This window comes from Nuphar pumila, chromosome 15 (assembly GCF_984573655.1).
Source record: "Nuphar pumila chromosome 15, dmNupPumi1.hap1.1, whole genome shotgun sequence".
Lineage (NCBI taxonomy): Eukaryota > Viridiplantae > Streptophyta > Magnoliopsida > Nymphaeales > Nymphaeaceae > Nuphar > Nuphar pumila.
This window is the reverse complement of record NC_143263.1, coordinates 50,077,437-50,101,987: the sequence shown is the minus strand read 5'-3', so window position 1 is coordinate 50,101,987 and position 24,551 is coordinate 50,077,437. Positions and strand designations below refer to the sequence as shown.

At 36.6% G+C, this 24,551-nt stretch overlaps 1 protein-coding gene across 8 annotated transcripts; it reads right to left on the bottom strand.

Moving 5' to 3' along the window:
- Nucleotides 1-439: 439 nt before the first annotated feature.
- LOC149815379 (ERAD-associated E3 ubiquitin-protein ligase HRD1B-like) lies at nucleotides 440-23,786 on the bottom strand. 8 transcript variants are annotated; one of them, XR_016428014.1, is made up of 10 exons: nucleotides 23,660-23,723; nucleotides 22,930-23,542; nucleotides 21,889-22,065; nucleotides 14,171-14,320; nucleotides 13,835-14,055; nucleotides 4,952-5,102; nucleotides 4,223-4,544; nucleotides 2,016-2,242; nucleotides 1,705-1,801; nucleotides 440-945 (listed from the first exon to the last, which is right to left on the bottom strand). XR_016428014.1 is itself a non-coding variant. In XM_089989749.1 (9 exons), exons 2-8 carry the CDS (start codon nucleotides 23,457-23,459, stop codon nucleotides 2,027-2,029), a joined length of 1,767 nt encoding a protein of 588 aa, XP_089845875.1. In that variant the 5' UTR covers nucleotides 23,460-23,542; nucleotides 23,660-23,723; the 3' UTR covers nucleotides 440-945; nucleotides 2,016-2,026. The 8 variants fall into 8 exon arrangements, 7 of the variants coding, with proteins under 7 accessions (XP_089845875.1, XP_089845874.1, XP_089845872.1 ...); XM_089989749.1 differs by lacking the exon at nucleotides 1,705-1,801; XM_089989748.1 differs by lacking the exon at nucleotides 440-945 and having other exon boundaries at nucleotides 1,473-1,801.
- Nucleotides 23,787-24,551: the final 765 nt, after the last annotated feature.

Sequence of the window (24,551 nt, the reverse complement as noted above, 5' to 3'; positions counted from 1 at the left end):
TTGGTATCTCAGTTTCAATTCAAGCATGAGTTTAGTTTACACAATATTTGGAGAAATATTTTTCATATGTGAAAAAGAAGAAAACAACTTGTTGGTCTTAAAAGTGAAATATGAAATGACAGCTCTGAAACCTTTCAACAACATTTTTTTTAAAGAGGCTTGTTCAAGCTCAACTTATTTAGAGTACACAACAATCTGAGCTCAGGCTTGAGCTCACAACTCGTGAAGTTTAGATGAGCTAAGCTTGAGTTAGTCTCATTCTGAAACTTATAATCGATATTTTTAAATTTTTATGTTGACCAATCCACTTCTTTTATGTTCATAATTAGCTATTATCTTCCCTTGTGTTATTTTCTTTTTTTTGCATCTTTCCAGCTAATAATCTGCAATTTAACTTCGATGGCTATTCTTGATGGAATTATACCCAAACAAGGGTTGAGTCCTGTCCGCTATTCAAATTTTAACACATTTAATGTATTTTAGTACAATGCATAACACATGATAATTTAAAAACAAAAACTTACAGTAATGTGTGATTTAAGCATTTGTTACCTTTAAGACACAAAGCATTTAATGTTCATTAATTAGCAAAACGATATTTTTTACTAATTGATTATGCTTACATTATTCTTTTTTTTAGTGATTTAACTTGTACGTGCATTAATTACTGTTCTCTTGCATGAAATTGAAGAGAGAGAGAGAGAGAGAGAGAGGGCAATTGAATCCACCTGCCTTTTATTTTTCACATCTTTTCACTAAAATACCAAGAAAAGGATTACCGCTCATCACCATACTTTCAATTTTCCCTTCATCTAGACCTGAGAGAGAGAGAGAGAGTTTATGGAACAAGAAGGCTGAAAGATGGTTATCTCGTAGCAGCCCTCGGCCTCTCACTGCTACTTCACAGCATAACTCGCCCTTGCCCTCTTTCTCAAAGACCCATACCTACATCACATAGAACCAAAAACTGAACCCAGGAAGGCAAAAAATTAGGAACCCAGGAAAGAAAATAACTTGACGTTTCCTTCTCAAATTCAACTTGTCGAAAAACTGAACCAAGTACCCAACTCAGACAGTTTCAGGTAAACTGGAAACGGATGAGTTGGCTGGTTTATGCAGAGCCAAAAGCATTACCACTTTTATGCCAGATCGTTAAAATGTTTGGGTCCTAAATTGGACCGAGTCACGAACTACTGATTTGACTTGGCGAGTTTGCCACCAACCGTGACAGGACAAGAACCCATAAACCTGGCCAACTTTTGGCAGAATCGATTCAGGTTGGATCTTGGCAGAACGCGTAGATGCAGTCCACTCAACTGTATCCCAGTCCCGATACTACAAACCCATCACAATAGCATGATTGCAATTCATAACATCAGATTTCACATTCTCCATAATATATTAGGATGTGCATAAAGTATCAATGAGTTTAAACGAATAACATCATATTTTTTTAGGTGAATCCAACCTTACAGATATGATCTACAGGACCTGTTCGGTGGGGATTGACTTTTCTCACTGAAATTTGATGCGTACAGGTGTTTTTGGTGATACAAAAATCAGCTGCTTTAAATGCACTAAATTTTTGTGACCTAAAAAAGGTTTTTTTTTCAAAAAAAAAAACACAATCCAAGGGTTGATCTCTAACAAGTTAACTATGCTGATAACATCTTTGGAGTCAGATTGAGTCAAAACAACTAGTACCTGAGTTTCAACTCATTGATACGGTATGCACATCCACACCAAAGGCTTATCCTAATATATAATCGCACTTCTTCATGGGAGAAAATTCAAAAAGGTCCTGTAAGAGAAAAAACAAGTGGGGCACTGTTATTATTTTACATGAGCAAAAGAATAACATTTGCATGAAAGTGCTCACAGAAAAGATGCAGACTGCACTTCGAAAATACAAAATTTATGCATGCAGCCAGTAAAACAACAGCGTCAACAGAAAAGCCTTCTCAAATAACAATTTTAACCCAGCAATGAAATAAGAAAAGAGTTCCATTCCCTACTCATTGATAAGTTATGCATCTCTGCCTTCATCTTCAATTTTCCGGTGCCGGCTGCAGTGGGAAGTCACCACATCATCAGTTTCACAAGCAATGGGGGATTTACCCTTGTTTGGTACGCTAGAAACCCCACTATCAGCACCGTCTACTGCCTTTGGTACAACAAGCTTCTGCTGCGCGCGCAGGAGATCTCGCTGATGCAATAGTAGTTCCTGCTGTCTTCGCAAAGCCTGGGGAAGCAGCAAGGACATGATAGCTGGATCACTGATAAAATACTATAGTTGACATTCACAGGAGGTGCAGAAATGCAAACAAACAAAAAAATTAGCAGCACTAGCAACAACAACAGCAATATTGACGCATTTCACTTGGTACAGGCCAGTGTTATTCCAAATGACCATGACAAATCCAAAGTCATATGTCAAATATAGCTTCTAGTCTAGATATTTAAGTAAATCACTCAACAGCTCCAGATTTCTCAGAACAAAGGGAATGGTATAAAAAAACCACTCCCAACCAGGCAACAAGTGTTTTACTAAATCTGCCTAGCCAAAGGTAATTCTGCTAACAGAAATTGAACACAGGTATGTTCTTTCATGATAATTGACAGGGTTCCAGCTAGTTTTCTTATATACTGTGTTTGAATTGAAGCACCTGAGACCTATTTGAGCATATCAGACAACTCAACAGAACTTGATGAGAAGCCAAATCATGGCTTGCATTTATGAGGTGACACTAGTTCAAGGCACTGCCGTAGTCAAGATTCAGCTGGAATGACCAAAGTATGTTTCATTCAATCTAAATAATGCACCAATAAAAACCTGACACAGCTAATGTGAAGTCCCAAACAGCAACCTTATTCAATGTGTAGTAGACTCAACCACTGTGGGAGGATAGGTGTCAATCCATTGAACTTTATATCCTCTAAGCCTTGAATCAACCTACAGTTGTGCCAGTCAAGGTTGCCAGACTAGGAAGCGAAAGCAAGAAATGATACGAGTGGGAAGCAAGAGAAACAACATATGAAAAACATGAAAATAAGCATGAGAACAAATAGGAAGCTTGTACAAAGCAAGGATGAACTGTGTGGATAGTATAAAATAAGTGTAGAAGAATCGAGATTCCCATCAAGTTTCGGAAGCAAGGAGTATTGTGCTTCCCACCTATCTAAGAAGTAACTCTAGTACCGACACATAATTAAATGTAGTTATGCTGTCCATTTACTTTTTCTGCCACCTTTATGCTTTCTTTTCCCAACACTGATTCCGCACCACCTTAGGTAACTTTCTTTCCTTTATTGGATTTTTGGCAATTCAAAATAAATAAATAAAAAAGATGTTCGCTAAAAGGGCATACTGATGACTGATGATGCAACTACAGTGGATTCAACTAGATGTTGCAGCATAGTCACAAATATTAGTGATGCTTTTAAAATAATGTGATGTTATAGCTGTAAAATCAGCAAACGATATCAAAGGTAAAATATTGCAATATTTTGAAAATATCAAACGTTTATATATCGTGATATTCTCGTGTTAATATCATAATATTATCAGTTATTTTTTATTTATTTTCTGTCTTAAATATGTTTTCCTTCTTTGTTTTACATTTTTCACTTGTTTCTTTTATTATATGTATATTTTATTGTTTAAACATGTTATTCTCTTCTTTATTTTTTTATTTTTTATTTTTTATATTTTATATTTTTTGAGCTCCAAGATTTTCTCGAGACATATCAACCTAACCTATATTATTGTGAGAAATTGCCTTTGCTCAGATATAGCCTAGAACAATATTTGTGACTTTGTAGTTTATACTGTAGAACAAGTATCCATCTTATTCAGCTACCTACAATGTCTGTTAGTCAAAAGCACTGGCTGATGCAAAGAAACCCAAAAAAAAATAGTGTTTGAACACAATCTTTAAAAATCTAAACAAAGATATTGTGTACGTTAAGTGTAAACAAGCTAGCTTTTCCTTGTTAATTGCCCCTTCCGCCCTCGTGCCTAGTGCACCCTTCACCTAGGTCACCTAGGTGAGTGCCAAGGTGTGTGCTTTTAACTAGCTTACAAACCTAGAGTTTGACTATCTATTATATTTTTCAATAACATGCAATACTAAATGGGATTAGTAATGGACTAAGAATGCTCCTCTATGAATTCTTTGAGAGAGAGAGGAACGCTCTAAGTAGAAAATCCCACAAAATGTACCTCAATCTGGTGTTCCAGAAACTTTTCCTGAGCCTTTGACTGCCCCACATACTGTGAAGAACTGCCTGCTGAATCAGACACATTAGAAGCTACAACACCAGAAGCCCAACTAGAATCAGGCACCTGGAAAGGAACATAGACATGTTCTGGAACTTGAGGAAAAGTCAAGTTCAGGTGAGCAGTTGGGCCGGGCAACATATGCACTGGTATGCTGGAAGTCCCAGCAACTTCTCCATTCAAGCTTGTGTTTTTACTACTGCTACCCTCTCTACCAAGCTCTCCTGGCTGGTAAAACTGGGGTAGGAGAGCATAACCCGGAGGCCTGAGAAATTACAAAATTACAGAAATAAGCTGTTTGTGTTTATTAAGTGCTATGAATTTTGCAAGCTTTAAAAAGTATATGACCAATGAGAAAAAGTGACTCAATGAAACATAATCTGAAGAATCATAAAATGGAACTGGAAAAGCTGACTTGTTGACTATGTCTTGGCCTGAGTCAGGACAAGTCTAGGTCTATAGCTAGCATGACATAAGACAGACATAGGAGAGCAGCTTTTAAATGCATAGGGTCTTCAAAAAGCACAGCAGTAAATCTATGAAATCTCAAGAGAATATCATCAAGACCTTTGGAAACTCTACCATGTCAGGTTTATCTTCATTTAAATGACTATGAACAAGAAAAGAAAAGCAGATAATTCAACCTGTGTGTGTGTGAGACAGAGAGAGTACCAAACAAATGTACTTGGTGAAGGATAAACAAATGATTTCCCATAAACTGAAGCAGCAGCCATGGCAGCTTGGAGCCTCGCCTGATGCTGGCTCAAATTATCACCAGCAGCTACATCACCAATGCCATTAGTTGTGATAGCTGCACCAAAACCTGTGGAAGGAAGATGTGATTCATTAAACTAAACCTTAGCAAACTGTTGCATGCCACAAACATAAATCAGGGAAATCCAGATAATCAAATGCAGGACTATATAACGGTCAGGTCATGGTCAATTTGAGTTTGATCCTAAAGCCGACATGGTCATATACCTGTCATTTTTACCTTCACTAACGGCATAACAGTTACATAGCAGATACCACATTAATCAGATAGATACTAACAAATACAAGAATTCTTCTAGCATCTTGGCCTTTGTCAGTAGCCAAATATTAAGCTGTGTAAGCAAATGCACATTAAAATACTCAAATTCCACTTTAACTACTCCAGTGCTCCTTCCCACCTATTCCCCTCCACAATGCAAACATAGATATTAGGGACATAGAGGACATTTTTAATTTTTCATGTATACTATTGGAATTACACCATAGATCAGGGTATTTTCCTACTTTTTCTTTTATTCTCATCCGTGACACAGCATATGTAAGTTTTCATTATTATTGAACACAATATGAATGAATGAACAGTGAGGCCCAATAATTTTTGCCTCTTCTTCCCATTCACTTGCAAGGCCCATCTTGAGATGGTATCAGAACAAGGATTCAAGAAGTAAATAAGCATCTTTAGTGAAATCACTAATGGGAAATTCCTGCAACAAGTTTATCTGGAGGCCTAATCTGATAGGGCAATGGATTTTGGGTGGTTGATAGTGTGGAAAAGGTGATGACTCAAAAGGACCTTAAAAGTAGAGGCCTCCATCTTGTAAGTTGTAATGTATGCTGTGAAGATGACAAATCCTCATCGTATTTGCTCTCACTATTCGGCATGTGCTTTTCTCAAAAAGCCGAGGGTTGCATAGCCTAAGTGGGATTTTAACAAGCGGAGGATCAGTTCTTTCAAGTATATAATTCTTGCTGCTTGTGCCAGGAAGAAGGGGAAGAAGTGGCTACAGATTTGTAAATCATTGTTTGTCTCACTTGGTATACCACTTGGTGAGGGAGAAATAGATAAGTCTTTGATGATAAGATAGATCATCAATTCATCATCCATGCTTTTTTGCAACTATTGTTGAAAACTGTCGTCACATTCTTATTCTTAATGAAAGAATTTTGTTTTCCTCTCAATACACAGACATATTTATGCATGCACGGATGCATGCATGCATGTATTGCTAAAAATTGTGTGTGTGTGTATATATATATATATATTATGTATATTTATTTATATAAATATATATTTTCCTTCTTTATTTTTCTCTTTTTTGTTTAAATTCAACTAGTCAACAAAAGGAGACATTGGGGAGGTCCAACGACTCTATTTAGAGCCATTGGGCCTCTCTCAACATCTCTTTGGAAGCTCATCTTGCTTGTGTATATATAGAGGTGAAAGCCCCTCCCATCTGTGTACTTCTTGCATAAAGGTTATCAATAAAATATTATTTTTTTTTAGCTTCTTGTTTTTACCCCTTGTGTGGGTTTTGTGAGTGAGCTCATTTGTGACTTTTGGTGTGAGCCCATTTGTGGCTTTTGGTGTGTTCACTTTAGCATTGTGGTGGATCTTGTTGGAGGCTTTCATTTATTTACATGGTATCTCTTGACTCTTGAGGATTGTGGATTGCCTCATTTTTCGTGCTCATAGGAGAAAGAAAGAATTTTCTGGTGATTCAAGTGCTCGTGTATTCGTGGTGGTGTGTGCTCGTACTACTACTCTCTCCTTTCTCATCTATTATCTTTCTTTCTTTTTTCTCTACTTTGTAAGGATGGATGACAATGAGAAAGTCACCACAGTACCCATGAAACTCAACGATACTAATTTTATAATGTGATCTTTAATAATGAAACACCACATATGGAGAAAAAGATTATGAGGATCAATTGATGGTTCTGATCCAGAGCCTAAACTAGTCCTCACAAAGGTAGATAACGAAAAAGAAGTGCCTCTTGCGGATGGTGAGATGACTAAGGCACTAGCCACTTATGGAAAGAGTGAAGAATGGGGCATGCCAAGATCATGTCTTGGTATATATAGCGTGGATATTAAAAAATGCTCTAGTCTCGCAAAATTTGAGCATGCCAACAAAGTTTGGGAATACCTTGAGAATATATATTCTCTTAAGGATATTGCTCATATGTGCAATCTTTAAAATAAAGTTCAGACAATGACTCAAAAAGACAAAGTATTAGGAAATGCTACAATGAATTGTCCGAACTTTGGGAAGAACTATCTATTCTTGAGCCTAAGTGGTATTGCGCAAAAAGCTCCGACAAATGCAACTTGATGTGGAACATTTCTATCAATTTATAAATAGCTTGAGACCGGAGTTTGGAAGCAACAAATTGGCTCTTCTTCATAGAGGAAAAGTACTCTCTATTGTTTAAACTATTGAAGAATTCAGTATGGAAGAAAATAGGCTAAAAAGGCACTCTTTGAAAAATGAAGACGACTCTGTTTTGGGAGTCTCTAGACCGAAAAACTACATGTGCCCCTACAAGCTACCTCGTTGCAAACAAGAAAATGAGCATGATAACAAGCTTTATTGGAAACAAAGCAATGATTATGACAAAAAAAAATTATTTGTTATAATTGTCATGAACTCAGCACACTAAACCTCAATACCCAAAGTTTAGAAAAAAAGAAAGAAAAGAAGGTGGCTTCAGTTGACTCTTCATAAGAAACTAATGATGCACCCGTATCAATGTCACAACTTATGGAGATTCTTTAACCACTTCTCAAAGAGGTATCTTCTTCAAATGAAGCCTAAACTGGAGCAGTAGTTTCATCCTTCTTCGATCCCGGTAAAACTCTTTGTCTTCTTGATTCTGGTACTTTCTTTTATATGACCCTTAATAGTAAAATGTTATCTAAATATCATACCAACTATGTCACATGGGTGCGGGTGCGGGGGTGCAAAAAAAATATAAAAATTTATATATATATATATAAAGTCCAAAAGTTGGACATAAATGACCCTGGTGCGTTGACTGCACCCAGGGTCAAGTTGACCGCATCGGGTGCGGGTGCGACGCGAGTGCGGCGGCACCTAGTTTGAAGAGTCCATGTGACATAGATACCAACTCAAGCATGTCAAATGTTTTTACAACCGATGGTACATCTCTTGAAATAGAAGGAATAGGAAATTTTGAAAAAAATACAAAACTCCAAAAATTTTACCATTTCAAAAGTTAGATATATTCCTAAGTTAAATTTAAATCTCTTATCAGTTTCATAAACATTTGAACATGGATATAATGTCTCCTTCTCTTCTAATGGATGTTGGGTAAAGGATCGTCAGTCAGGAAAGCTGATTGGGGAAGGCCATAAAGGAGGTCTATATTACATGGATTTTTTTAAAATACCCAACGATACCTTTTGTGATAATGTTAAGTAATTAGAGTTGGATATATGGCACGATCATCCTAATGTATCCAAAATTCAACACTTTCCAAATTTGGAAAAATTTTGTAACTCTGAAAATTTTACGTGTAAAGACTATATTCTTGGTAAAATGAAGAGATTACCATTTTATGAAAGAACTTTCTTTTCTTCTACAACGCTTGATCTAATACATTCAAATGTTTGGGGGCCAACACCAATTATATCAAAAGGTGGATATGCATATTATGTGATTTTTGTTGATGATTTTTCTAGGTATACTTGGAGCTACTTTCTCAAATATAAATATGAGGTTTTCTCACATTTTTAAATATTTCACAACTTGATCAAAAATAAGTTTCAAAAGGATATTTCTCTTTTTTGCACAGATTCAGGGGGGAGAATTTTTATCAAAGGAATTTAAACAACAACAACAACTACGCCTTCATCCCAAAACAATTGGGGTCGGCGATATGAACCAAAAAAGAAAATCATTCTGGGTCTTCCACATGAATCCTTCTCCTCCAATCATTTCTATCCAATGTCATGTCCTCGGTGAGGTTCAAAGCATTCATATCCTTTCCTATCACCTCCATCCATGTCTTCCTAGGCCTACCCCGACCTCTTTTAACTAATATATTTTTCCCATTTCTCCATCCTTCTAACTGGAGCATCATTAGGCCTTCGCCGAATATGTCCAAACCACCGTAAATAATTCTCTCTCATCTTATTTTCAATGGGTGCAACGCCTACCTTCTTACGTATCTCCTCGTTTCGAATCTTATCTTTTATTATATTTCCACACATCCATCTCAACATACGCATCTCAGCTACACTCATTTTTTGAATATGATGTCTCTTGACAGCCCAACATTCCGTACCATATAGTAAAGCGGGCTTAATCGTCGTCCTATAAAACTTTCCCTTCAACCGCAATGGCATTCTACGATGGCACAACACTCCAGTTGCACTTTTTCATTTCATCCACCCAACCTTTATCCTATGATTTACATCTCCATCAATTTCTCCATACTTTTGAATGATAGATCCCAAATATTTGAAACAGTCATCCACCGGTATTTCTTGCTCACCAAGCTTCACTACACTCCCATCACTACTTCGTTGCGTACTAAACCGACATTCCATATATTTTGTCTTACTCTTACTCAACTTAAAACCTCTTGCTTCCAATGTCTGTCTCCATAATTCTAACTTAGCATTAACCCCAGCTCTAGACTCATCAATCAAAACAATATCATCAGCAAACAAAATACACCACGGCACATTTTCTTGAATTGATCTTGTAAGCTCATCCATCACTATAGCAAACAGGAAAGGGCTTAAAGCAGATCCTTGATGTAACCCAACCGTTATAGGAACCCAACCATTATAGGAACCCAACCGTTATAGGAATCAAAGGAATTTAAAAATTATCTAAATTTGCATGGTATCATACGTCAAAGATTTTGCCCTCATACACCACAACAAAATAGTTTGGCTGAACGAAAACAAAGACATATTATGGAAACAACGAGAACTCTACTATTAGCAAATCAAGTGCCAAAAGAATTTTGGGCTGAAGGAGCCTTATCTCATCAATAGAATGTCTTCTTCTTTGCAAAATATAACACCAGTTGAAAAACTCTTTAAAGTATCTTCAGATACTGCTAGACTAAGAATTTTTTGGTACAAATGTTTTGTTTTGACTAACAAAAATGATAAACTCTCCCTTTGTGCTATTTCTTGTGCCTTCTTGGGTTATGCATATAACCAAAAAGGCTACAGGCGCTTTGATCCTAAAAATAAAAAATTATATGTTTCACATAATGTGACCTTAAAAAAAGAAAGCTTCTTTGACTTTGAAAAGACGAAGGAAGTAGATGAGTATTCTTTTTTATTTGATTTAAGTTCAAGTCATGAAAAATGCAATTATGAATGTGACCTAGATAGTAGTCTTGATATAATAGATGAATGTGATCTTGATAATGGTCATCATGATATAATTACTGAAAAGCAACCTCATAGAAACAAAAACTATTTATAATATTCTAGGCGTAGAGACCTTAACCAACCATGTGCACTGGAGAAATATGTTGAACAGCCTGAAGTTCATACTACAAGCTCATCTAGGATTTTCAAACCACCTGAAAAGTTTGTCTTATGATTTTTTGTCTCTAAAATACAAGAAATTTATTGCATTAATTCATTCATATGTGGAATCTTCAACCTATACTCAAGTTAAAGAACATTTTGAATGGGTAGAAGCCATGAGAATAAAGTTAGAAGCTTTAGAAAAGGCTAATACTTAGACAATTCAAGAAGTTTTAAAAGGAAAGAAACCTAATAGGTTGTAGGTCGGTATACAAGATTAAAACAAAGAGTGATGGAACTGTTGAAAGATATAAAGTCATATTAGCTGTGAATGGATACTTTCAAGAATATATCATAGATTACGAGGAAACCTTTGCTCCAGTCACTAGAATGACCATTGTTAGAACTCTAGTAGCATTAGCCTCTGTTTGAAAATATCCTATATTTTAAATGGATGTTAAAAATGTTTTTTTTTAATGGAAACCTAGTTGAATAAGTTTATGTCGAGGCACCACCAGGTATAAATGCTCCTAAGGGTAAAGCTCTTCGTTTGAAAAAGGCTTTTTATAGACTTAAACAAGCATCAAAGGCTTGGTATGATCGGTTTAGTCGAGTTATGGTTGATACTGGATTTAGAGCTTGTTTGACTAACACTACATTGTTTGTTTAGATTTCTGATGCAGGTATTATTATTATTATTCTCTATGTGAACAACATGATCATCATTGAAGGAGATAAACAAAGAGTTGAAAATATTAAAAAACTTCTCAAAAAACATTTTGAAATTACTAATTTAAGCTTCTTAAAATATTTCTTAGGAATCGAAGTTGCTTACTCTCCTAGAAGATATTTATTATCTCAGTCTAAATTTGCTTTTGACTTCAGGAGTGGCATCACAGATGATAAGAGAGTTGATACCCCTTAGATTGCCAACACCAAGATGCGAATTGATGATGGAGAACATGTTGAAGATCCTACTCCTTACCAACAACTTATTGGAGCACTCTTTTATCCTTCAATTACTAGACCTGACACACAGCTAGTCAATTTCAGCACGCTCCCACTTCTATTCACATGAGAGCAATTTTGTATATTATTAGATATATTAAGACTTTTTTTTCTAGAGGTCTCTTTTTGCCTGCTTCATCTTCTTTAAATTTAATTGCTTATAGTGATGTTGATTGAGGATGTGATCCCGATAACAAAAACTCAATCACGGGTTTTTGTGTTTTCTTAAGTTAATCTCTGATTTCATTGGGGTGCAAAAAGCAACAGAAGGTTTTGCTTTCATCAATTGAGGCTAAACATCGGGCCATGGCAAGAATAACAATGGAGGTAGTCTGGCTCAGAAGGTTGTTGGCTGATAATGGGAGCTCAAGTGGCAGGAGCCTCCCGCATGTGTTGTGACAACAAGAGTGCTATCTACATTGCCAGCAATCGTACTTTTCATGAACGTATTAAACATATAGAAATGGATTGTCACTATGTTCGAGAGGAGTATCCACATGGAACCATCAATTTGCCTTATGTTATATCAGAATACCAGTTAGCAAATTTTTTCATCAAACCTCTTGTTGCTCCCCGTTTTCACTTTCTATTAAACAAACTTTCGATTATTGTACCGTAAGTTTGAGGGAGACTGTTAAAAATTGTATATATATATATATATATATATATATAATTTTTATTTTTATTTTTATTTTTTTATATAAATATATATGTTTCTCTCTTTTAATTAAATTGAACTAGTGAACATTTGTTGACTAGTCAATCAAAAGAGACGTTGGGGAGGTCAATGACTCTATTTAAAGCCGTTGGGCCTCTCTCAATGTCTCTTTGGAAGCTCCTCTTGTTTGTGTATATATAGGGGTGAAACCCCCTCCCATTTGTATGCTTCTTGCATGAAGGTTATCAATAAAATATTATTTATTTTAGCTTCTTATTTTTGCCCCTTGTGTGGGTTTTATAAGCGAGCTCATTTGTGGCCTTTGGTGTGAGTCCATTTGTGGCTTTTGGTGTGTTCACTTTAACATTGTGGCGGATCTTGTTCGAGGCTTCCATTTCTTTAGATGTATGCAATTGTATCTACAATTGACTTCACAAAACCCAGGGTTTTTTTTGGTAAATCTAACCTCATATATGTGATCTACATGCTCAGTTTAGTAGAAAGAGGCTTTTGAATAGCTGGAATCCAAAAGTGTGTACAGATTTTCTGGCGATACAAAAATCAATGGCCATAATAGTACCAAATTTTCCCAACTTAAAAAACATGTTTTTTCATTAAAAACATGATCCAAGACTCAATTCCCACTAAATCAACCGTGTGGAACACATCAACGAGGTTAAATTGAGTCAAAAGACTCAAAAACAACTTGCATCCTGAGACCCCAACTAGATTGTAGGTACAATCAATTGCGGTAAATACATACATACATATAAACATATATATATATATATATATATATATATATATATGGGATTTGGTCATGTAGACCTGATCACGCAACCTAGCTGGAAATCATGGATGTGAGCCAGACATAATCCAATCTGGAAGTTGCAATCAGCATGAAACATGCAGTGTTCTCAACTTATAAATGCAACTTTTTGAGCCATGAAATTTTTGAACAATGTGGGCCGTTGAGTTTTCAGGCCATCAGAAAACCCACTTACAGATCATAATTTCATTTTCCAAAACATGTTTCCTACTTAACAAACCTTCTACATCACATTTGTAGGGTCTGATCTGCCAAAACAACCCAAAAAAAGAATGTGAAAAAGGGCATTTTCAATCAGGCAACCTGTCCAAATTTTGTAGGCAAATATTTCATGACAGAACTTTATTTTGCTGCAAGCATGTCGAATTCATAATTCTCTTTTCTGCATAATCTACTTTGCAAATCACAGCATTTGTAAACAACATTGCTGCAGCTGATTTATATGACTACCAACTTCTTATCTTTCAAAGAAAAATTATTACCAACTTCACAATGCTTGATAACCTTCACTGTAGCAAGACCACAATGATTTCTTTTTTCAAATGTTTGACAAATAATAGGTGAAATCTAATTTCAAAAGCTGAAATTCCTTCACACAGTATGCAAAAAGAGTGATGAAGACTAATAATATATGAGCAGGATAATGCTACTACCAAAATTAAAGCTTGTGTTAGTATTACACATTTGTAGAACAAAAGTACATAAGCATTGGAGAACACAAATATCTGCATTCGGTACATTGAGTTAAAATTTGTTTAATAACCATACCTTCTGAGACACCAGGTTGATGTTCTTCAGACTGAACTCCCCGTGGCCCAACTGATGAAGTAGCCCCAGTATCAGGAGGAACTACTAAGGATCTACAAATTGGGCACGTTTGTTGGCGTTCTAACCATGATCGAAGGCAATGAACATGAAAAAGATGTCCACAATGCAGCTTTTTGGCTATGACCATTTCTTCACGGCAAATGATACATGTCACATCACTTCTGTACTCCCAAGAAGATAAAGTCAGCTCCGAGCACTACTCTCTCTCTCTCTCTCTCTCTCTCTCTCTCTCTCTCTCTCTCTCTCTCTCTCTCTCTCTCAATGTAAAGTACTCACGAGCTGAGCTCTTCAGCAGTTGCATCAGGGAAGCGATCATTCATATTTGATGTGATTTTACGATAGCGAATATAATCTGCAACCCGAATCTTAAAGTTACGGAATGTGTCATAGAGTTCTCTTATCAAGTGCAACGGCAAGCCATAGTTCCTGGATTAGAGATTAGAAGTAAAAAAAATCATTTACAAAAGGAAAAAATAAGAAGAAAATTGCAAAATGCACCTTAAATTTCAGTATCAATAACCATAAATTTGAAAACAAAAAAAAAGATTGAAACTAAATTTAACATGAAAGAAAAGAATGAGACAAAAATGAAATGAAAGGCCTGAGATCAGTTAATTTGAAGAAAAAAAACACTTCCAAGGCAAACTTGTTTTTTATGGTTTGTTACCCTTTCCAAGCCAACTGTTCATATTATGTTTCTTGAATTGACAAATAATTGTTAGCACAATACAACGGTAACCATAGTGACAAATATCGTGAGATTTATGAAAATCTTGGATAATATCATGAGAAATTGCCTGAAAGTTTAAAACGGCAATTTCTCGCAAGATTTATGAAAAAACATAAATACCATGATTTAAACGTGATATTTATGTTTTACATGTGTTTTTATTTTTAAATAATTTTTATTAATATTTTCTTATAAAAAATATTTCTTAATTTATTTTTTTATTGCCGAGATTTTGCCAAAAATACGAGATTTATGAAAAAATTTCAATTTCTTGAGAGTTTTTGAAAAACAAGATTTTGCTGAAAAAAACATTTGTCACTATAGTGCTAACTATGTGATTCAACATAAATAAACACCCATCCACACCCACACACTAGCAATCACACACATACATACATGTCTGTATATATATGCATATGTAACTTAAGCATTCCAAATGACAAAATCCTTAGCTTCTACGGATTGACATTAAGGGAAGAAAAAGACCTAGGGTCCCAAAGTATTGTTTTAGGCAATTCTAAAAGAAAATTAAAGTATGAACGGAATTATCAAAAAATATGGAAAATTCAAAATTTTACATGATTATTGTGATAACAACATTGATGTATTGACAAAAAGGTGATATATTCAGAATACCAAGAAAGATTTTAGATATATCATAAAAATTTAGAATATAATCAATACGTCAGGATATTTTTCAGTATGGTCCCAAAAGGTCCAAGTACTAGTTCAGTTAAACATTGGATGTTGGATATTGGTGCTTGGCTTCACTGCCAATATTTAGCACGAAATGAAAAAGACTCAGATCAATAAAGGCAAAAATAAGTAGTTAGCAAATTAAAACAAAGACACATAAAAGCTGCTACATCAAAATTGTTGATGATTGATTGAAGGGATAAATTTCAAAGTGGCACCAAGGTGTCAATCAGCAGGGCTTATTCCGACTAGGCGGTGACAGAAATTACTCATCGCCTGTGTCGCATAGGTGTGGGTGCGGCAATGCTGCACTTTAAAAAAACTTGGGTGAGGGGGTGCGGGAGGGTATATATAGGGTAACTAAAATATGTAAACTAGCCAAATATATAAACTGGTATGCAGCAAGATTTTCATAGGTTTTTTTTATTTTTTCTAAAATTTTACCGTACATATGCAATCTAGATGCTTGGTTTTATAGAAACAGACTCTTAGATCATCCGATTACGATGTATAAGAAGGATCTTTTAAGGCTTGAAAATCAACGGCTAAAAATTTTCATAAATATTCAAGCATACAAAATCATATTTCTTGATCTGATTACGATGATCCAATAGTCGATTCGAAGCAAAGGGATCACACAGAATGCATCTGAAGGGTTAGATTTGCAAAAAAATCTATGAAAATCTCAGTTTATACAAGTTTACATATTTTGTTAGTTTACATATTGTAGTTTCCCTATATATATATATATATATATATATATATATATATATATATATATATATATATATATATATATATATATATATATATATATATTATGGATCTAGATTCAGACCCAACCCCTCTTTTCTCTCTCTTATTAACTCCACCTAGGGGTGTCAACGGGTCGGGTTTGGTTCGGACCCAGGTGGAACTAGACTTGGACCAGATTCATGGGTATGGTATCGTATCTAGATCCAGGTCTAATCAGGTCTACTATAAGAGAAACTATACATGAACCCGATAAGAACTACATGAACCAAACCCGGACCATACCCGATAAACTAATACTCTTTATCATTTTTACATTGAAAATTTATGGGTCTTAATCGGAACTCAGGTCGGGTCCGGGTCTGATATAAATTTTCAAAAACTATACCCGGGTACATGTATTAATCGGACCTTCGGGTCCGGACCCGGGCCTTCTTATTTGTCATCATACCCAAACCATATAGGGTTTGGTCAGGGTAAACCCAACCCGTTGACACCTCTCTCTCTCTCTCTCTCTCTCTCTCTCTCTCTCTGAGTAAGAGAAGAAGGAGGTATCTCTCTCTCTCTTCGTTTATCCTCTTTTTCTTACTTCTCTTTCTCTTTGTCTCTCTCTTCTTCTCCTCCTCCCTGCCTTTCACCGACATAAAAAAAAATTGAACAAAAATGACCCGTGCCCAGGGGCTTTTTTATTGTTGCGGCACCCACACCCGCATTGACTCGGGTGTGGCGACCTATTAGCCAAGTCCCTGTGACATAGCTCATCGCCCATCAACTGCAAAGGGCTTTTGCCTAGAAAGACATTAGAATACTAAATGTCTTTTTTTCCTTTTAACATCAGTCATCATACCAAGATTCTGCCGGTTGGATTATATATATCTATATATATACATATATACATATATATGTGCATATTTTCATAAATTAATTTATTTCTATTTATATATTTATATCATGGACCCAATTCAGCTCCACCAGAAGAATTTGGGATTATGTTTGGTGAACCTGTACCCTGTTCTCATGCCAAGACCTTTTTTTTATATTTACACAGAGAAACCGCCCCCAGGATCAGAGACCTAGTGCCGCTGGCTCGACCTGTCGTACTTACGATCACTGTCCTGGCAGCGTAAAACTCTGTTGGCTTACCCCTTGCCCCCGAAGAGTCGCCATGCTTCGGCTTGTGCAAGGAGTGATGCCCATGGGATTTGAACCTAGACCGCCTGCCTAGCAGCCTAGGCCACCTGCCTAGCAGCCTAGGCCCAATCCCACTACGCCAAACCCCTTTGGGGCCCATGACAAGACCTGAGAACTGATTTTTGAGGAAGGTACACTAAAATCTGTGATGTGGGATGAACAACAAAAGCAGAGATTGTTACAGGTTGGCAACAAGCTACAACAGCTAGAGGTGACAATAAAGTCTGGGATTGGTGCAGCCAGGTGCTGACCAGCCAAAGCCAGTCTTTGAAGCTAGAGAAACGATATGCCACAATTCATAAAATCAAGCTTTGAAGAAAAAATGTTACAAATAAATGGAACTGTCACTTAACATGGATGTATGTAGAGGCCTTCCTGGACAAACATGTCGGTATGTGTGTGTGTGTGTGTGTGTGCAAGTATGTCAATTGTTTTTCTTGTCAATGCACTTTTCCCTTCTTACATTCAGGTGGGTAAGAGACTAAAAACACCACTTCTTAAGCTTTTTGGCTGCATTTTCATGTATTTTGTAAGAGAAATAAGACAACAGATAAAAAGAAATATTGACAAGGTAAGACGAAAATGAGAGAGAGAGCAAATCAACTTCGCTATTCTCATCCAATATCAAGCTCCTCTTTTACACATCGACAAAAATGCCCTTCTAAAGTGAAAGAATTAACATGGCAATAAAAATGCTGGGATAAAAAGACAAAACTACCCCTGTAAGAGAACCAAAATTACAAAACTACCAACTATTTATCTCTTTCAACACTCCTCAAGTTGGGATGAAGATATAAATGATTTCCAACTTATTCATAATCTCTTTAAGTCTAGATTTGCTTACAGCTTTAGTGAGAATATCAGCAAATTGAGGTTGTGTTCTCACATAGACTACTCTGAACAATTTGACTTCAACACTTAATCTAATGAAGTAAAAATCTAAGTCTATATGCTTCACACTCTCATGATAAACTGGATCAGAAGCTATCAGAATGGCAGCCTTATTGTCCCTTAACAAGATAATGGGAGTTTTACATTTATTCTCTAGTCGGAATAGACAATAAAACAAGCCTTCATACATTCCATATGTCATAGCCCTATCAAATGACTCAACACTAGATCTGAATATAAATAACTGCTTGTTTCTACCTTTTCATAAAAGAAGATTTTCTCCAACTAAGGTGCAATAACCTGAAGCAGACCATCAATCCTCCAAGGAACTTGCCCAATAAGCATTTGCAGATATCTCAATATTGATGTGTCCATAATTAGAATATAGGATCCCTTGCCCTCTGTTTTAATTTAGGTGTCTTAGTATACAATATACTGCCATCATATGTGCAGCAGTAGGTGAATGCCTAATCTATGCCGACAATACTCACTGCATAGGCTATATTAGGCCTCATGGTGGTAAAAATAAATTAGCTTAGCCACAAGTCTCTTATATCTCCCCATATCCTCAAATTGTTCACATCACTCATGCCTAATCTATGATTTTGTTCAATTGGGCTATTAATGCTTTTATACCCAAGAATTTCAGTTTTCTTCAATAGGTCCCACATGTACTTCTTGTGACCAGAGCTAAGTCACAGGAATTTGACCAACCGGGTGCCACACCAGCGTCGACGCGACGCGACGCGGGTGCAGGTGCGCGTGACGGTGTGGCACCCGGAGCGGTCAACCGGACCCTGGGTGCGGTCAACGCACCCAGGGTCATTTGTGTCCAATTTTTGGACCCAAAAAAATGGCTGATTGATGGAGTATTTGTTTGCTTCTTGTAACTTGTGTTTGGTTGGTAAATACTAGCCGATACATGTTCCTAGGCATCATGGAAAAAATAAGGATGTTACCACTAATGGTTACTTAAAGGGGTTTCATGGAAAATGAAAGAAAAATTAATTCTACATGATTTTTAGTTACTTTTATCTTGGGAAGAAACTTCTTAGAGGCTAGCAAAGACGTAACAGCCGAGGGGTGGAGAATTAACAAAGGAACGGACTGCTCAGTTCCCATTAATTACTCTCTCTCTCTCTCTCTCTCTCTCTCTCTCTCTCTCTCTCTCTCTCTCTCTCTCTCTCTCTCTCTCTCTCTCTCTCTCTCTCTCTCTCTCTATCTATCTATCTCTCTATCTATCTATCTATCTATCTATCTATCTATATATATATATAAGTGATCAATAAATGCATTAGAAAAGTTAATTGCTTTGACCGGTAAAATATCATGTTCATTTATGTTTTACGCCGCTGCAGTGTAGGGATGAAAGTGGGGTTGGGTAGACCTGACCCAACCTGAATTGACCTAGCTCGACTCGGTCATGCCCAAGATGAACATTCATTAGTGTTAATGTTGTTAACTGTTAAAACTTAAAAATTATATAATATATAGATTTATTTTGACGCACCCCTGCACCCAAGTTTTTTGAAAGTGCCACACACCCGCACCCATGTGACATAGGACCAGAGTATCCCTTTTCTTGAAGTCAGAATTTGTATATCCAAGTAATGGAGAATCTCAAGCTCCTTTATGTCAAACGCTTCAGGTAAATATCCTTTGAACTTTGCAATCTCTTCAACATCATCAACCATGATCACAATATGGATATCTTCTCACCCCTGTTTGCAAAATAAGTATTCTCACTAACAATCCTCGTATAGCCAAATTGGGTGATTGCCTATTTTAATTCTCTCAACCTCGGTTCTTCGAGATTGCTTGATCCTGTACATCATTTTCCATGATTTGCACAGCTTATCTTCATCCTACCAACCTAAACCCTAGAGGAAAAGATATATAAATGTCCTCATTTAGATTACTATAAAAAGGGCATTTTATACATACAGTTGGTTGAGGATCCACCCTCTATGAGGGGTCAAAGTAGTGAGCACCTTTATTGATGCGAGTTTTGTCAGAGGAACAAAGGTTTTATGGTAAACTATCCTATAGACTTAACTGTAGCTTTTACCAACCAATCTTCCTTATATCTCTTAATATATTTATATATTTTAAACTTGAGACTTTGAGAGTACACACCCACTTACACCCTACCAGTTTTCTTCCAATCAATAAAGAGGTTTGCATGTATCATTCTTCTTTGGTGCTTTCATCTCATTCTTCATTGCATTTCTCCACTTTGGGATGCCTCAATGGCTCATCCACACTCCTAGGAATAGGATTTCACTCGGAATTGGCCACAAATGCCTTGAATGCTCGGGAAGTACAACTATAAGCCATGAGTCACAAGGTGAAAAGTTTTTTTCACTTTCTCAGTGAAGGTGTCAAGGGGGTCTTTTTTTAGTCTACTCACTTTTGCAATATCAAGATCTACTTTTGGAGAAACATCATTACTAGTGGTAGTGGCAGGTTCGAGCATCACAACTTTTCTCTCCCCTCTCTTATACATTCTTAATTCTATAATATCTTTATCATTTTCTACACCCACAACACTTTAACAAGTATCTGAAAAGACTAAAGGCAAACACATGGTAGACTCTACTTTTCCCTCAATGAACTCCCCTTCACTATTGAAAGTAAGATTAATCCTCAAAGAATGTGACATCCACAGCCACACATCTCATTATATTGGTTGGTTCATAATACTTATAACCTTTTCTGTGTAGGGGAATACCCCAGAAAAATACATTTAACATCTCTAGTATCAAGCTTATCTATAATATGAGAAAATGTAAAATAACAGGTGCAACCAAACAATCTTGAATCTAGAATGGCAAGAAATGATTTTCTCTGAAGGGCATCACTAGCACTCTACTAATCAAATAGGTTGCAATCAACAGTGCATCACCCAATAACACTTGGGGACATTTTTCCCTATCAAAAAGTTTTAGTAACATCACATAAATGTTTGTTTTTTCTCAACAGTCCCATTTTGTTGAGCGATATTAGGACAGGTAGTTTGAGGCTCAACCCCATATTTATTAAGGTAATCTCTCAGTTGTGTTGATATAAATTCACCTTAATTATCTGCTCTCATATACTTCAGTCAATATGCTTCGTTAATAGCTTTGAAACCATCTAAAATCAACCTATGTTGAATACAAACCAACCCAAAATCAAAGGGATTCAGAAACTACCAAAAGTGACCACAATTCATGATGTCATTGTCACCTAGCGGTACCTTTTGAAGAAACCAAAGTTCAAAGCTCAATAGCTCTAATACCATCTTAAAAGTCTTGTGGCTATGTTTTGATGTATTTTGTAAGAGAAATAAGGCAAACCAGGAAGAAATAGGTAAGAAGAGAGAGAGAGACAAAATCGACTTCACAACTCATTCAATACCTAGAGTATTTACGTTAGAGATCCTCTTTCATTTATTGATGATAATAGCCCTTTAAAGAGAAAGAAATAACATGGCTATACAATGTTAGGCTAAAAACACAAAGCTTCCCTTGTAAGAGAACAGAATTAAAAAAATAGCAACTATATCTCTTTCAACGGTATTGACCACTGAAGCTAATGCATTTAGAGGGAAAAAAAGGAATATATACAAACACATTTTGTCTAATTACTTGCATTTATGCATGCATGTGTTGTGCATTGTATGTGTAGTACAAAGAACAAAAGCCTTATCCTTCTGTTCACAAATTGAAGAGTGAAGAATGAAAGTACTTACACAAAAATCACAAGAAAGAACAACAGATACAAAGACAAGTGAAGCAGATCCCGTATGAGTTCCAAATAAAATGTATACACTGCCTTTCTTTCCCATTGTCCTTCCATAAGCATATCACTAACATAGAATGCATATTTGAGAAATGTGGAAACAGTTGCCGTCACCAGTATCATATATCTGAAACAGAAAGCATAATAGTTAGTGTTACATGTTGAATACCTACAAATGGTAAACAATGTCAATGGAAGTACTCAAGAAACTACTTGAAACCATGTCTAAGAAATAAAATTATAAGAACTTCTTAATAACTCTACAATAACCATGAACCTTTCCTCTTCCCAAATACATGGTCAAAACACAATTTGGTGGAACTATGAGTTACAGCAGTGAAAACCCTAGTTTCAAAATTCTATATCAAATTCGTTGTTAGTTTATGAAACAGCTTCTAAGCACTTAAGCTTCCATAAGTTTTGAAAGGAAACAGCTTAAGTATTTTCAGATTCATAAACGGTTAATCCTAGCTCGTGAACATATGATACTAATTGACTTAGTTTTAAGCTCTCAGCAAACAAATGTTCAACCAGAACATCAAAAATTTTGCTAAGAAGAACCCAAGTGCAAAGGAAAAAGATCAAATGATCTCGATGTAATTGCCCACTTCGATAATCATCGGCCACATCACTCTTGTTACTCCAGCTTTTCTTACATGAGTATGAGACAATTATCGACAAAATACTTTCCAAATATCAGAAAAAGTAGATTTGCTAAAATTAGAGAGTACATTGGCTATGGCGTCCAGTCTTCGATTTGTGGAATGATAAGATGACTATCCTCCAAATTGTCATAGTTATCACCATCTATACCTCGTGGGCGTGCACATGTTACCTCATAGGGGAAAAATTGAAAACAGGGGAAAACTCGCAAGCAATAATTCCAGCATGAAACAACAAAAAATAGTGCAGAACTGCCACCCACAACCAGATCAAAGTATGCTTTGGCATAAATGGCAATCATAAATTTTGAATGTTTCGACAAACTCACTCGAATGAAAAGAAAAGGGAAACGGACGCCTCCCGCGTCCACATCAAATGGGCGACGGAGCTGTACAGAAAGGCGCAATCCACTACGATCAGAAGCCCCAGGAACGAAACAATCCGAACATGGGACAGCGTCGGGACTGTCGGGGTCGTCTCTATGTACTCGACCCTCTTCTGCGCCAGCCAGTGAAGCGCCTTGATCAGGAGGAGCGCCGTGACCATCGCCAGGAACGAAACCGAGAACTCCTCCCGGAAGATGGTGATGGCGAAGAGGATCTCCATGACCTCCCGCCACGACTGCTCGTTGAGCCTCTCGACCTCGGCCTCACGGAGTGAGCCGAGAAATACGCGCTTGGTCAGCTGCCAGAGGATGCACATGAGGACGAGACCCATGTTGAGGAGGAGCACCAGGCTGATCTTGGAGGTGGAGAAGTAGACCATGGCCGGGTAGAATTGCCCCCTGCTGTTGAATGCATGGTATACAACGGCCACCGCACCGGCGAAACTGGCACCGGCATACGTTCTGAGCCTCATCGCGCCCTTCCAAAGCAAAAACAGGCGTTATACCATGTAAAGTCCTGCCGAATAACACCCGTTAGCTCCCACAATTCCAAACCCTACATATCAAAATGACCGAAGAATTATCTGACGATTTTAAAGAGAAGAAGGCGAAACAATTGATCGAAACAAATCCCAATTATCAATCGACCGAAGGAGAAGAGGGAAAAGGAAACCTAAAGCATCGATGGGTCTTTCTTTATGAAGGGAAAAAGAGGGAAAGCTTTACCCGTCCGATGTGAATCCGGTGAAGGGGTTACGCGCTTCGTGATTAAACGTTTGGAAACAAAAAGTAAGTCAATAGGGGAGGAAATTTCTGCCTGTCGTATTTTCGTCGAGAGACAGAGAGAGAGAATAGTGACAAAAGTTAAAAATGCGTTTTTTCTGCAGTCAAAAACTCGCGAGATTTTGAATTTTTTTTTTTAAATCTCGCGTTTTTTTCTGCAAAATCTCAGCAATCAAAAATAAATTTAAAATATATAAAAATTTATTAGAAATTATAAATGAAAAAAATATTTGAAAATCCCTCCAACACTAGTTCCCAAACAGTCTTTGGACTGGTAATTTGTAAGAAAGCCATACTTAAAAAATGTGAGAGGATTGCTAGTGTATTTCAAAGATATCGACGGTTACTGTTTCCCCCATCTCTCATTTTTATACTAGTGGTTATTTTTTAAACAAATACATTTCGCATAGAGCTCTTATTCTTCTTACCTAATCCAAGCGAGAAGAGACAAAAGTGAACATTCATAAAACAATTTCAAAGTAAGTGTTAGCAAATAAAAGTGTAGATTTTATCATTAACTCTTTTGGCCCAACATAATGAACCAAACTACATTAGTGGGCATGTGGGTCCCACTAATATGAGATGAGGCCGTGTGGATGGCCACCTAAAGTGTATGTATATTGTGGCCCACATGGGCCCGACCACCTCTCGACTCCCACTTAGCTATGAGAGACGAATGCAAGCACCATGATTCTCCTCAGTCCGACTATTTGGAATTTCATAGTGTATCATAATATTATCATATTAATCACTTTACAAATTATGATGGTATTTTCATTTCA